This window comes from Bos grunniens, chromosome 14, assembly GCF_055505025.1.
Source record: "Bos grunniens cultivar Pamir isolate PY7600 chromosome 14, Bosgru_T2T1.0, whole genome shotgun sequence".
Classification (NCBI taxonomy): Eukaryota; Metazoa; Chordata; class Mammalia; order Artiodactyla; family Bovidae; genus Bos; species Bos grunniens.
The window spans coordinates 17,066,687-17,081,408 of NC_141178.1; the positions used below are offsets into that span (position 1 = coordinate 17,066,687).

Consider the following 14,722-nt stretch of genomic DNA (forward strand, 5'->3'; position numbering starts at 1 on the left):
ATCAACCCTGAATATTCATTGGAAGGACTGATGCTAAAACTGAAGCTCCAGTATTGTGGTCTCCTTATGTGACGAGCTGACTCACTGAAAAAGACACTGATGTTGATTGAAGGCAGGAGACGGGGGTGACAGAGGATGAGATGGTTGGATGGCATCACTGACTCAATGGACATGAGTTTAAGCAAACTCAGGGAGATAGTGAAGGACAGGGAGGCCTGTCATGCTGCAGTCCACGGGGTTGCAAAGAGTTGGACACAACTTAGTGACTGAACAACAATAACAGAAAAATACAAAAATGCCTATGTACTTACATCCTAACTCTCAAATATTAAATTTTGCATTATTAAAAAAAATTACCGCTAGAGTTGAAATACTTTGTATTCCCTTCCTCTGCTTTATTCTTCCATCTCTTCTTCTTCAGAGATAATTACCATCTTTAATTTGGTGTTTCTCTGTGTCATCAAAATATTTAATACAATTTATAAATATTGGGTTGGTGAAAAGATTCATTCACTTTTTCATAAGGTGGCTCTAGTAGTGCTTAATTGTCTTTAACTTCATTCAAAACAATTTCGTTAGATTGTATTGTAAACAGATATCAGCATGTATTTAAAAAAAAGTTATCAAAATTGGTGAATTTTTGTGTAGCCATTTTAATAATGATGATGGAGTAAAATAAACATTTTCGGGACTTTATGCTTTATTATTTCAAACAAATAATAAATGCAACAGAAGCATACTAAAAAAGATTTGTGCAGTGTATTGAGAAGGTGCTGTGACTGACTGAACATTTCAAAAGAGGTTTGTGGGCAGTGCAGTCAGTGGTCCCTCGGCTCTCTCTTGCTTCAACAGCGCTTGGATGGAACAGACTCAGGGACGCCCCTTGCTCCAGCCTCTGACCACCTTCCAACCTTTTCTCTGGTTGCAAGCTTTGGAATCAGCCACTAAGCTGTCTGCAAACATCAGGACCAGAAACACCATTTTTTGAGCTTAACTCCTTATGATCAACCATGAACTCCAAGATTCATCAGAATTATTTCACTGAGGTGGAGGCAGCCATCAACTGCCTGGTCAAAATGCATCTGTGGGCCTGCTATACATACTTGTCTCTGGGCTTGTATTTCAACCAGGACAATGTGGTTCTGGAGGGTGTAGGCCACTTTTTCCATAAATTAGCCAAGGAGATGCAGGAGGGTGCAGAGCGTCTCTTGAAAATGCAAAACCAGCACAGTGGCCAATGTGCAGAAGCATTTCAAGAAGAGTGGGGTAAAAGCCAGGACTCTACGGAAGCTGCCCTTTTCAAGGAGAAGAACCTTAACCAGGCCCTTTTGGAACTTCATGGCCAGGGTCTATCCAAGCAGACCCCCACATTTGTGAATTTTTGGAGAGCCACTTCCTAAATGAGGAGGTAAAATTCATCAAGAAGATGGGTGACCACCTGACCAACCTCTGCAGTCCAGCTGGTTCCCAGGTTGGATTGGACAATATCTCTTTGAAAGGCTCACCCTCAAGTATGATTCAGAACCTCTGGAGCCCAGTGACCTTTGAGGAGACCCCCTAATGTTAGGGCTTCTGCCTGAAGCCTCTCTTTGCTGACACTAAGCAGCTTTTTAACACTATGGAGCCCTCTTCCAAGCCTTGGACCAAATGGAAACAATAAAGCTTATAGCAGCAAAAAAAAAAAAAAAAAAAAAGGTTTGTGAAGTTTTGTGCTGGAGATATCTAGCTGGACAATGCTCCACGATCAGGTAGACCATGTAGAATGGTTGAAGTTGATAGTGATCGAGTCCAGACATTAATTGTGAACAATCAGTGTTACACCATGCAGAGACATACTCAAATATCCAGATCGAGTGCACCAGCTTGGTTATGTTCATCACTTTGATTTTTGGGTTCCACATAAGTTAAATGAAAAGAACCTTCTTGATTATATTTCTGCATGCAGTTCTGTACTTAAGTGTAACAAAAATGTTCCATTTTTAAAACAAATTGTGATGGGTGATGATAAGTGAATACTGTACAATCGTGTGGAATGGAAGAGATTGTGGGGCAAGCGAAATGAATGCTAATTCATTTGGTCACACCATTTGGTCACACCAAAACCTGACCTTCATTCAAAGAAAGTGATGTGTATATGGTGGGATTGGAAGGCTGTCCTGTATTAACAGTGTCTGGGAATCCAAATGATTAATTCCAACAAGTACTACTCACAATTAGACCAACTGAAGGCAATACTTGACAAAAAGCGTCTGGAATTATTCAGCAGAAAACACATAATCTTCCATCAGAATATCCCAACAATGCATGTTTCTTTGATGACCAGGCAAAAAGTTGCCTGGGAAGTTCTGATTCATCCACTGTATTCACCAGAAATTGCACCTTTGGGTTTCCATTTTTTTCAGTTTTTACAAAATTCCTTTAATGGATAAAATTTCATCTCCCTGGAAGACTGCCAAAGGCATTGCCAAAAGAAGAGTTTTTTTGTTCAAAATGATAGAAAGTTTTGGGAAGATGGAATTATGAAGCTGCCTGAAAAATGGCAGAAGATAGTGAAGCAAAATGGAGTACATTGTTCAATAAAGTTCATGGTGAAGATGAAAAATATATCTTTTTTTTTCTTCATTTTTTTATTGAAGGATAATTGTTTTCTTTCATTTCTACTTAAAAACCAAAGGAACTTTTTGGCTAACTATTTCTTGGAATGCCACATGTATGTATATGTATATATATTATATATGTGATATGCTATATTTGTTATTTTCTCTATGTTTTATTTTTCAGATATTGGTAAATATATAACTTTGTTCAGTTTTTTTTGGTAGACCAAGTTGCAAACCATTAGCAGGTCACATTAATTTGGTAGGTCATGAACTATTTTAGAAAAAAGAAACAGAATAACAAAGAAAATAGAATACACCACATGTACTCAATTTTTAAGTATAGGTTTGTGAAAGTGCTCTTTCTTTTTATATATAAGCTGAGTCATGGTGTAAACTATATTTCTAACTGAATAAAACATTTGAAAGTCATAGCTCTATTTTCATTAATAATATTTCATTATATGAATATACCACATTTTTCCTGTTGATACTTCAATTGTTTGCACTGTTTTACTACTACAAATGTTGCTGCAAAATACTGTTAAGCTTGTCTCCTTGTTCACATATGCAAGTCTTTCACTGTATTACTTACAAGTGGAAGTGCTAGAGTAAATGCGTTTTCAACTCTGGGATATTGCTAAACTCCTCTTTGCTAAGGAATTTTTACTGGTATACAACATCCATAGGAAGTACAAGAGTGAACCCTAATGTAAACTATAGATGTTGAGTTCTAATGGTATGTCAATGTAGATTCATCAATGTCACTCTGGTGGGGGATGTCAATAATGGAGAAGGTTTTACGTGTGTGGGGGCAGAGATTATATGGGAACTCTGTACTTTCAGCTCAATTTTTTCACGAACCTGTAACTGCTCTAAAAAATAAAGTAAATTAAAAAAAGCAAAAAATTTCACCTCACTCTGGAGAACTACTGCCTATATAGCCATCCTGCCTCAAAGGCTTATTAAGACTTAAAAACATTTTTTTAGGGAGGGAATATCTCTCAATAAAAAAACATAACAGTAGGAGATCTGGGAAGGGCTGTTTATTTGACAAAAAAACAGCAATTAGGAATGAAATGTATCTCGACTGCTTATAAAACAGGGCACAGCAGAACAGGTAGAAAACCACTATTTTTTGATTCTTAAAACGAAAGGAAAAAAATCAGTGCCTAAATAATTTTTCCAAGGCAGGAATTTGGCAATTTTCTTTTGTTGGCTCCAAGAGAAAAAATGGCATAATAAAACAAAAAATGTTTAATATTCCATGATCAGATATTATTTTGTTTATACAGCACAGTAAAAATCTATTAAAAATATCTGGCTAATTTATTTTAATACATTGGTCTGATTTGTTAAATTGCCACACAAATAAGATTAGGCCCTTTTTCTTTGCTTAGAAAAATAAGGAGGCTTGGAGCTCCTGCTCTAGACTTCCTAGGGGTTTCATACAATTAGTTGAACCATTTATATTAAAACTTCTGAGTCATGGCTTCAACCCCTTCACTTTTCAAGTGAAGCAGATAACTAAGATATTACTTGGATAATTTACTTGACTGATTTAGTAGGCTTTAGTAAGATCCGAGTTACTTGGGTTTTTCGTGAAGGCTTTTTGTGAGAGGACAATTGCTCTGAATTAGCATTAGCTGCTTCCTTTTTCCCCTTTTTCAACTCCTTCCCCCCCAGCCCCGCCCGTTGTTTCTTTTTGAAACTTAGTTCCTTATTTGCATTAACAAAACAGATCTAAACACCTTGGCACCCTCACTTGTGCCTCTTTCCTACTGCAGTTTCTGAAACTTTCAAGAAATCTTGACTTTCAGTAAAGAGTTTTTTTAGGAACGTATTTACAAAGTCTTTTCAATGCAACGAGAACACGGATGGATATTTTAATTACTTTATAAGGTTTAAGTCTGTTTTCAATACGCAGTGGTAGGTGTCTTCAGAAATTACTAAAAATAGTAAACATTGGTCAAAAATTAGGCAGCATGTCCTATGCTATCCCTTTAAGCCCAGTATTTGGGTGTTTACCAGGTGTTACGTGTTTGAGTTTGTTGCCTGTGTCAGCTTTCAAGGCACTAGAAGGAAAGGTAGTATTTTATACATTCATTTCAGCTTAATATAACCAGCACCGACTCTTTGAATTCAATCTCTCTCAGCTATTGCTTTTCGCTTTCTCTAAGTCTCATTTTCTTCCGTAGTCTCATTTCTGCCTTTTGCTATTCATACCCCTTTCTGCAGTTGCATGTATCAACTGCAGTCCAATAGACCGCCACGATTTTCTCTTTATTTTTCCCCCGTACAAATGTAAGCATAACCACTTCTTCGCTAAAGTATTAAAAAGTACGCCAAAGCTGGTTTACACCTTTGGTCAAAACGCTGTCCCCTACACCACACCCTAATTCCTTCCATTTCTCCTTTCCTCCGGCAAAAGCTTTCGATCTAAATTCACCCTTCCCCACCAGCAGTCTTATTGCTATTGCTCTGCCCACCGAACCCAAGTTCTTGCCAGCCCTTCCGTTTCTAGACAGAAACGAAAACCACTTGGTTTTGAGGGCTTTCAAGACCACGACCCGCTTTCTTCCTCCTCATCGGACCTCTGGCTCTCTGCACTTCCTCATTCGGAATCCATCTCCACCTAAGCGGCTGTCTTCCCGCAGCGCCACTTCCGGATCTCCGGTGTCTCCACTTTACGGGTCCGCCCATCTCCCCCGCGCACTTCCTAGAGCTTGGTCCGACCACCAGTGGGGTCGGAGCGGAGGCGCGGGCTGGCCGAGCGAGGCGGTCCCTTCCTAGAAGACGCACTGCACGGCGTCTAGGGTCTGAGAACCCCGGTCCTACCTCGGAGTCGAGTGCGAGCAGGGGGAGGAACAGTTCGTTCCGAGCACCGAGCGCCGCGCACCCGGAAGTGGCGCGGTAAGGGCGCTGCGCCGCCTCCGGAGGCGGGTGCCAGGTACCGGGAGGTGGAGGAGACGCCACGGTACGCTTGGGCGTGAGTGTCAGCCGAGGGCGTAAGACGGGTAGAGGCGGGAAGCCGGCCTGGTTCCTCGGCGGTACATGCGGCTGGGTTCCGGGGGCTGAGGGCCTCCGGGGCGGCTGGGCTGGCTAAAGGGCTGCCGTGGCCGAAAGCGAGCCCGGCCTCCCTTCAGTTCCCACTGCCGGGACCAGCTTTCTTCAGGTTCACCACCGCCTCCTCCTTCCGCTGCTCGCCGGGCGGGTTGAGGGGAGTTGTTCTAATGAGGAAGGCGCTGCTGTAAAGCCCACTTGAGTTTTCTCTGCTTCTGGGAGAAGGCGAGCGGCCGCTTTGGTGGTGGGGGGTTGGGGGGGGTGGGGCTCTTGCTTTTCGGCCTCTACAACCCTTCCTGAGAAATGCCCTTTTTCCTCAGGAAATGCACCACAGACTTAATTCCCTCTCCTGTTTCTGTCTTTACCTCCTTTCAGCTTCTGACTTTGTGACTCCTGTGTACCTTAAAAGATGCTGGAGTCGTATGTGACTCCCATTTTAATGAGCTATGTGAATCGCTACATCAAGAACTTAAAGCCGTCAGATCTACAGCTTTCGCTATGGGGTGGAGACGTGGTTCTCAGCAAGCTGGAGTTAAAATTGGATGTGCTGGAGCAGGTAAGCGGTGCAGCTGTCACGGATTGGAAACATTTTCAGCCTGTTTAGAAGTAATCTGGTCTTTCCTGCATTTTGATTTTATGCTTTAAAACCTTCGTTTTTCTGCTAATGTATTTAGGGCTATCTTGAAACTAGAGACCCTCTTCAGAATTTTTTTCTTTTACGGTTTGTTGCTAGTGATGGATTGTTAGAATCGTAATCCCCCAAATTGCCGCAACCGAAAAACAATTTCATTGTTCTTGTCAGAATTCTTCCAGAATCGAATATGCTAATTTACACTGCTAGGATTCTAAATGATGCTGGAAAATATTATATTCCTTTTTTCCCTTTTGGGGAATGAAGGGGTCCTGAAGACAACAAGGTTAGATCTTGAGGAAAGTTCTCTTTGTAGGAAAGATGACATTACCCATGGAATCCTCAGAATATTGAGTAGACAAAGATTGAAAATGCCAGCATAATTGAAAACTTTCTTAATCACTTTTAAAATTTTCTTTTCAACGTGAGAATGGTCGGATGCGAATTAACTGTAACTTCAAAGTTTTTATATTTATTAGGTCATTTAGTACATTTATTATTAACATATGTCAGGTAATTCTATTAGCCTTGAGAATACACAAGTTATCTCTGGAAACTCAGGAGTCAGAGACCAATTGCTTTTTAGGAGATAAGGGAATTCACACCCATGGTGGTGTTATTAATAATTTTTGGTTATATCCCACTGTTTTCTCTATTGTTGAATAATCTAGAGTTAACACTGAGAAATAATATTCTTGGTTTCTTCTCCGTCCTCTCTCCAAGATTGATTATCTTAATATTTTCCTTGTTTTTTAATGAGCAGAAATCCTAAGCATACAGCTTAATTTTTGCATACTGGTGACAATGGCACCCCACTCCAGTACTCTTGCCTGGAGGATCCCATGGATGGAGGAGCCTGGTAGGCTGCAGTCCATGGGGTTGCTGGGAGTTGGACACGACTGAGCGACTTCACTTTCACTCTTCACTTTCATGCATTGGAGAAGGAGATGGCAGCCCACTCCAGTGTTCTTGCCTGGAGAATCCCAGGGACAGGGAAGCCTGGTTGGGCTGCTGTCTGTGGGGTCGCACAGAGTCGGACACGACTGAAGCGACTTAGCAGCAGACACCTTTGTAACCACTATCCAGATCAAGAAATAAAATATTTCTAGCACTCAAAAAGGCTCTCCTTGCTTCTTTGTAGTTAGTAGCCCCACCCCTAAGACAGGTGATTGCTGTTCTCACTTCTGTCAACACGTAAGTTTCTTGAACCTCTTCTTGAAACTTAAATAAATGGGAATCACTTGTGTTTGAATTCTTTTGTTAACATTGAGGCTAAGATTGACTCAGGTTGTTGCATGAAAGATAGTTTATTCTCTGTATTGCCTTGTATTCCATTGTATAAAGATTCATTTTACCTATTTTATATATTTATTTTCCTTTTGATATACATTTGGATTTTTTTCTACTTTTGGCTATTATGAAGAAAGCTCTTATGAACATACTTGTATTGGACATAGGTGTTTATTTCCCTTAGAAGGCAGGCATGTGTTTAATGAATATTGCCAGATAGTTTTCTGGTGTGGTGGTGGTGGTGGTTTACTTATACTAAGCTGTATGCCACTCTTGAAACACCATGGACTGTAGCCTGCCAGGCTCCTCTGTCCATGGGATTCTCCAGACAAGAATACTGGAGTAGGTTGTCATTTGCTTCTCCAGGGGATCTTCCCAACTTAAATTCTCACCAGTAATGTGTGGGAGTTACAGTTACTTCTTGTTATTGCTTGTTATACAATGAATTTGTTATTTTTAGCCTTTCCGTGTACTATGGACTGTTTGTATATCTTTTTTTGGCGAAATGTCTGTTCAAGTCCTTTGCTCATTTAAAAACTTTTTGTACTTGTTACTGAGTTGTAGGAATTATTTATATATTTTGGGTATTAGTCCCATATCAGATACGATTTGCAAGTATTATTGCCCACTGTGGGTTGACTTTGACTCTATTGATAGTGTCCTTTGAAGAACTAAAGTTTTAAATTTTGACAAGTCCAACTTACACTTTTTTTTTTTTTTGATGCCTGGGCTTTTGATGTTATATCCAAGAAAACATTGTGAAATCCAATGTCATGAAACTTTCTCTGTATGTTTTCTTCTAAGAGTTTTATAGTTTTAGCTCTAACATTAGGTCTTTGATTGCTTTGAGTTAATTTTTGCATATGATACAAGTATCCAAGTTCGTATATTTTTGCATGTGGTTATTCAAGGGTTACTTAGAAGTGTGTTGCTTAATTTTCAGGCATTTAGGGAATAGCTGATTATCTTTCTGTTATTGATTTCTAATTTAATTCAAATTGTTAAGCATATTCTCTGTGATTTTGATCCATTATAATTTGACTCAGTATGTAGTCATGACTTTTTATTTTTGGAAATATTTCATGTGTAATTGATGAGAGACATGTATCCTACAGTTGTTGCCTTTTTCTTCCATAAATGTCAGTTGCTTCAAATTGGTTACTCAAGTTCTTCAAATCTTACATATCCATATAGATTTTCATTGTCTGCTTGTTCTGTTAATTACAGAGAGAGTTACCTTAATGGTTAACATCTCCAACTATGATTGTGAATTTGTCTACTTCCTTTTTATAGTTTTGTCAACATTCACTTTATGTGTCTTGAAGTTACATTGTTCAGTACATACAGGTATAGTGTTTTGATATCTTATTTTTCAGTTCAGTTCATTTGCTCAGGCATGTCTGACTCTTTGTGACCCCAGGGATTGTAACTTTCACTCTTCACTTTCATGCATTGGAGAAGGAGATGGCAGCCCACTCCAGTGTTCTTGCCTGGAGAATCCCAGGGATGGGGAAGCCTGGTTGGGCTGCTGTCTATGGGGTCTATGCTGTCTATGCCAGGCTTCCCTGTCCATCACCAACTCCCGGAGCTAACTCAGACTCATGTCCATCAAGTCGGTGATGCCATCCAGCCATCTCATCCTCTGTTGTCCCCCTCTCCTCCTGCCTTCAGTCTTTCTCAGCATCAGGGTCTTTTCCAATGAGTCAGTTCTTTGTATAAGGTGGCCAAAGTATTTCAGCATCAGTCCTTCCAATGAAAACCCAGGACTAATCTCCTTTAGGATGGACTGGTTGGATCTCCTTGCAGTCCAAGGGACTCTCAAGAGTCTTCACCAATACCACAGTTTAAAAGCATCAATTCTTCTGTGCTCAGCTTTCTTTACAGTCCAGGTCTCAGATCCATACATGACTAATGGAAAAACCATAGCTTTGATTAGATGGATCTTTGTTGACAAAGTAATGTCTCTGCTTTTTAATATGCTGTCTAGGTTGGTCATAGTTTTTCTTCCAAGGAGTGCCCTTTCCAAGGAGTAAGTGCCCTTTCCAAGGAGTAAGCATCTTTTAATTTCATGGCTGCAGTTACCATCTTCAGTGATTTTGGAACCCCCAAAAATAAAGTCTGTCACTGTTTCCATTGTTTCCCCATCTATTTTCCATGAATTGATGGGACTGGATGCCATGATCTTAGTTTTCTTAATGTTGAGTTTTAGGCCAACTTTTTCACTCTCCTTTTTCACTTTCATCAGTTCAGTACAGTCACTCAGTCGTGTCTGACTCTCTGTGACCCCATGAATCGCAGCATGCCAGGCCTCCCTGTCCATCACTGACTTCTGGAGTTTACCCAAACTCATGTCCATTGAGTCGGTGATGCCATCCAGCCGTCTCTTCCTCTGTCGTCCCCTTCTTCTCCTGCCCCCCAATGCCTCCCAGCATCAGAGTCTTTCCCAATGAGTCAACTCTTTGCATGAACTGGCCAAAGTATTGGAGTTTCAGCTTCAGCATCAGTCCTTCCAATGAACACCCAGGACTAATCTTTAGGATGGACTGGTTGGATCTCCTTGCAGTCCAAAGGACTCTCAACAGTCTTCTCCAACACCACAGTTCAAAAGCATCAATTCTTCAGCGCTCAGCTTTCTTCACAGTCCAACTCTCACATTCATACATGACCACTGGAAAAACCATAGCCTTGACTAGACGGATCTTTGTTGGCAAAGTAATATCTCTGCTTTTGAATATGCTATCTAGGTTGGTCATAACTTTCCTTCCAAGGAGTAAGTGTCTTTTAATTTCATGGCTGCAGTCACCATCTGCAGTGATTTTGGAGCCCCCAAAAATAAAGTCTGACACCGTTTCCACTGTTTGCCCATCTATTTGCCATGATGTGATGGGACCAGAGGCCATGATCTTCGTTTTCTGAATGTTGAGCTTTAAGCCAACTTTTTCACTCTCCTGTTTCGTTTTCATCAAGAGGCTCTTATTTTTGAATACACTTAAAAAATCATTCTGAAATGTGTCCCTCTTTCATTCTAGTAATTCTTCTTGCCTTAAAGTCTTTTTCATTATAAAAAATTATTTCTGTTGCTTCTCTAAAGATCACAAAATGGATATTTGACTTACTAGCATCTACCTTAAATTATTATAACATTCTTACCATTTTCTCAGTGATCTTACAGTAGTTTAACTGCATGTACCCCCTTTCTCTCTTTCTTTCTACCTTTATTTGGTTTTGTGGTCCTTGTGTGTGTTTGTTCGGTTTCAGTTACCTTATTTAGTTTGTTTTTCTGCTGTCTTCAGGCAGAAGCCTCGATTATTGATTTGAGAAATTTCCCCTTTTCTACTATAGGCATTTACAACTATAAATGTCTTTAGCTGGCTGTATCCTATACATTTTGGTATGTTGTGTTTTCATTTTCATTCAATTCAAACTTTTCCTGATTTTCCTTGAAATAGCACTGTATTTTTGCAGTTGTTGGATGGAATGGTTTATAGCTGTCAGGTCAAAATTGGTTGACAGTATTTTTCAGGTCTTCTATATATTTGTTGATTTTCTGTCTGTTGTTGTATTCATTGTTGTAAGTGAGGTATTCAAGTTTCCATGATTAGTGTTGTCATTGTTCAGTTGCTAGGTTGTGTCTGACTCTGTGACCCCATGGACTGCAGCACGCCAGCTTCTCTGTCTTTCATTGTCTCTTGGAGTTTGCTCAGATTCATGTCCATTGAGCCGGTTATGCTATCTAACCATCTCATCCTCTGCCACCCTCTTCTCCTTTTGCCTTCAGTCTTGCCCAGCATCAGGGTCTTTTCCAGTGAGTCACCTCTTCACATCAGGTGACCAAAGTGTTGGAGCTTCAGCATCAGTCCTTCCAATGAATATTCAGAGTTGATTTCCTTTAAGATTGACTGGTTTGATTCCTTGTAGTCCAAGGGACTCTCAGGAATCTTCTCCAGTACAAGAGTTCGAAAGCATCAATTCTTTGGCGTTCAGCCTTCTTTATGGTCCAACTCTCACGTCTGTACATGACTACTGGAAAAACCATAGCTTTGACTAGATAGACCTTTGTCAGCAAAGTGATGTCTGAGCTTTTTAATACTGTGTTTAGGTTTGTCATAGCTTTTCTTCCAAGGAGAGAGCATCTTTTAATTTCATGGCTGCAGTCACCATCTGTAATGATTTTTGGAGCCCAAGAAAATAAAATCTGTCACTGCTTCTACTTTTTCCCCTTCTAGTTGCCATGGAGTGATGGGATCAGATGCAATGACCTTAGTTTCTTGAATGTTGAGTTTTAAGTCTGTTTTTTCACTCTCGTCTTTCACCTTCATCAAGAGACTCTTTAGTTCCTCTTCACTTTCTGCCATTATGGTGGTATCATCTGCATATGTGAGGTTGTTATTTCTCCCAGCAATATTGATTGTAGCTTGTGATTCATCTAGTCTGACATTTTGCATGATGTACTCTGCATGTAAGTTAAATAAGCAGGGTGACAATATAGTGAGCTTGATGTACTCACTATAATTTTGAGTCCGTCAGTTGTTTCGTATAAGGTTCTAACTGTTGCTTCTTGACCTACATACAAGTTTCTCAGGAGACAAGTAACGTGGTCTGGTATTCCCATCTTTTAAAGAATTTTCCACAGTTTGTTGTCATCCACACAGTCAAAGTCTTTCACAGTCAGTTAAGCAGAAATAGATGTTTTTTCTGGAATTCCCTTGCTTTCTCTATGATCTAGTGAACATTGCAATTTGATCTCTGGTTCCTCTGCCATTCCTCTGTTGTTTTTGAGATTGCACCCAAGTACTGCATTTCAGACTCTTTTGTTCAAGACTATGAAGACTATTTCATTTCTTCTAAGGGATTCTTTCCCACAGTAGTAGGGAATTAAATTCGCCCATTCCCATCCATTTTAGTTCATTGATTCCTAAGATGTTGATGTTTACTCTTGCCATCTCCTGTTTGACCATGTCTAGTTTACCTTGATCCATGCAACTAACATTCCAGGTTCCTATGCAGTATTATTCTTTACAACTTCAGACTTCAGTTTCACCACCAGACACTTCCACAACCAAGTTTTTTTTTTTTGCTTTGGCCGAGCTGCTTCATTCTTTTTGGAGCTACTAGTAATTGCTCTCTGCCTTCCTCAGTAGTATAATGGACACCTTCCGACCTGTGGGGCTCCTCTTCTGGTGTCATATCCTTTTGCCTTTTCATACTGTTTATGGGGTTTTGGGGCTTTCCTGGTAGGTCACATGGTAAAGAATCTGCCTGTATGCAGGAGACCCAGGTTTAATCCTTGGGTTGGGAAGATCCCCTGGAAAAGGGCATGGCAACCCACTCTAGTATATTTGCTTGGAATTTCCCATGGACAGAGGAGCTTGGTGGGCTGCAGTCCATTGAGTTGCAAATAGTCAGACATGACTGACTGACTTTCACTCAATGAGGTTCTTGTGATCAGAATACTGGAGTGGTTTACCATTCCCTCTTCCAGTAGACCATGTTTTATCAGAACTCTCCACTATGACCTGTCTGTCTTGGGTGGCCCTACATGGCATGGCTCATAGCTTCATTGAGTTATGCAAGCCACTTTAGCACAACAAGGCTGTGATCCATGAAGGAAATTAGCGTTGGATTATTTCTTTTTTCACTTTTTATATATTTTGGGGTTTATTTCTTTGCTCATATGTTTTATATTTTCTGTTACAAATATTCATTGGTGTATAGTTTATTTACAGTGTTGTGTTAGTGTCAGGTATATAGCAAAGTGATTCAGTTATACATATACTCATTCTTTTTTAGACTTTTTATCCATGTAAGTTATTACAGAATATTGGGTAGAGTTCCCTGTGCTATATAGTAGGTCCTTGTTGGTTATCTGTTTTGTATATAATATTGTGTTTATTTTAATCCCAAACTCCTAATTTGTCCCTACCTCCTATGTTTCCCCTTTAGTAACCATAGATTTTGTTTTCAAAATCTGGGAGTTTGTTTCTGTTTTGTAAATAAGTTCATTTGTATATATTTTCTTCTTGAATTGACCCTTCTATCATTATTAAATGTCCCATGTTACCTTTAGTAACAGTTTTTTTTCTTAATATAGGTTTTTTCCTGGTAATAGTGTATTTGGGCTTTCCTGGTGGCTCAGTGGTAAAGAATCCACCTGCCAGTGCAGGAGATGCTGGTTTGATTCCTGGGTCAGGAAGATCCCCTGGTGAAGGAAATGGCAACCCACTCCAGTATTCTTGCCTTGGAAATCCCATAGATAGAGGAGCCTGGCAGACTACAGTCCATGGGGTCCCAGAAGAGTCAGACATGTCTTAGAGACTAAAAAAGAAAACAGTAGTATAATTGATCTACTTCTCTTATCGTTACTGGTTGCATGAAGCATTTTTTGTTTTTCCCCCTCTGTACTGCATTTTAAACTGCAGTTTAAAATGCATCGCATTTTAAACTATCTTACCACTTTTGCCTTGTGTTGTATTTCTTGAAGCCTGGTAACATACTTTTGAATGATTTACAGGAATGTTATTTGGCTTCAACAACTCTTTAAAATTTCATCTGCTTAATACTGTTTTCACCCTATGACTGGGATAAACTTATTTGTTTTTTTGGCCCAATCCCGAAGCATGGAGAATCTTAGTTCACAGATCAAGGATCAGGATGCACTCCCCCTGCAGTGGAAGTGCAAAGTCTTAATCCCAGGGAAGTCTTGAGGGATGAACTGTTTTTAATTGTTCCTAATACTTACTTGCATTGGAGCACAGTCATATAAAAAACAGGGGAAAATGCTGCTGGAAATTAAGATAGTAGAAATGAAAATTCTCTATATGCCTAAAATAGAATACTGTTTCCCTAGAGAGCAAGAAAATATGGTGATTTGATGTATTTAAGCAAGAAACTGGATCACATAGCTTCCTGGGATCTTGTTTATTATTATTATTTTTTATTATGGTATAATAGACATGTAGTGCCAGGTATACAATGTAATGATCTGTGTGTGTTGCAAAATGGTCACCAAAGTAAGCCCAGGTAACATCTGTCACCATCCATAGTTTAAAAATTTTTTTCTTGTGATGAGAACTTTTAAAATTTACTCCTTGCACCTTTCAAATATGCTATACAGTTATTAGCTGTACTCACTATGCTATAT

At 39.7% G+C, this 14,722-nt stretch overlaps 1 protein-coding gene and 1 pseudogene across 24 annotated transcripts in view; both read left to right on the forward strand.

Moving 5' to 3' along the window:
- The first annotated feature begins 861 nt into the window (after positions 1–861).
- LOC147359108 (ferritin light chain pseudogene) lies at positions 862–1,681 on the forward strand (annotated as a pseudogene).
- Positions 1,682–4,613: 2,932 nt separating this feature from the next.
- VPS13B (vacuolar protein sorting 13 homolog B) overlaps positions 4,614–14,722 on the forward strand; it is an 805,974-nt gene continuing 795,865 nt past the window's right edge. For 9 of the 24 annotated variants that reach the window (XM_086336086.1, XM_086336073.1, XM_086336079.1 and 6 more), the window contains exons 1-2: positions 5,539–5,574; positions 6,036–6,216. In XM_086336086.1, the coding sequence (XP_086192212.1) occupies positions 6,070–6,216 (147 nt within the window). In that variant the 5' untranslated portion in view covers positions 5,539–5,574; positions 6,036–6,069. Of the gene's footprint in view, positions 4,685–5,065; positions 5,511–5,538; positions 5,773–6,035; positions 6,217–14,722 lie in introns of those variants that run through there. The other 15 variants (XM_086336074.1, XM_086336088.1, XM_086336081.1 and 12 more) reach the window with 5 other exon arrangements.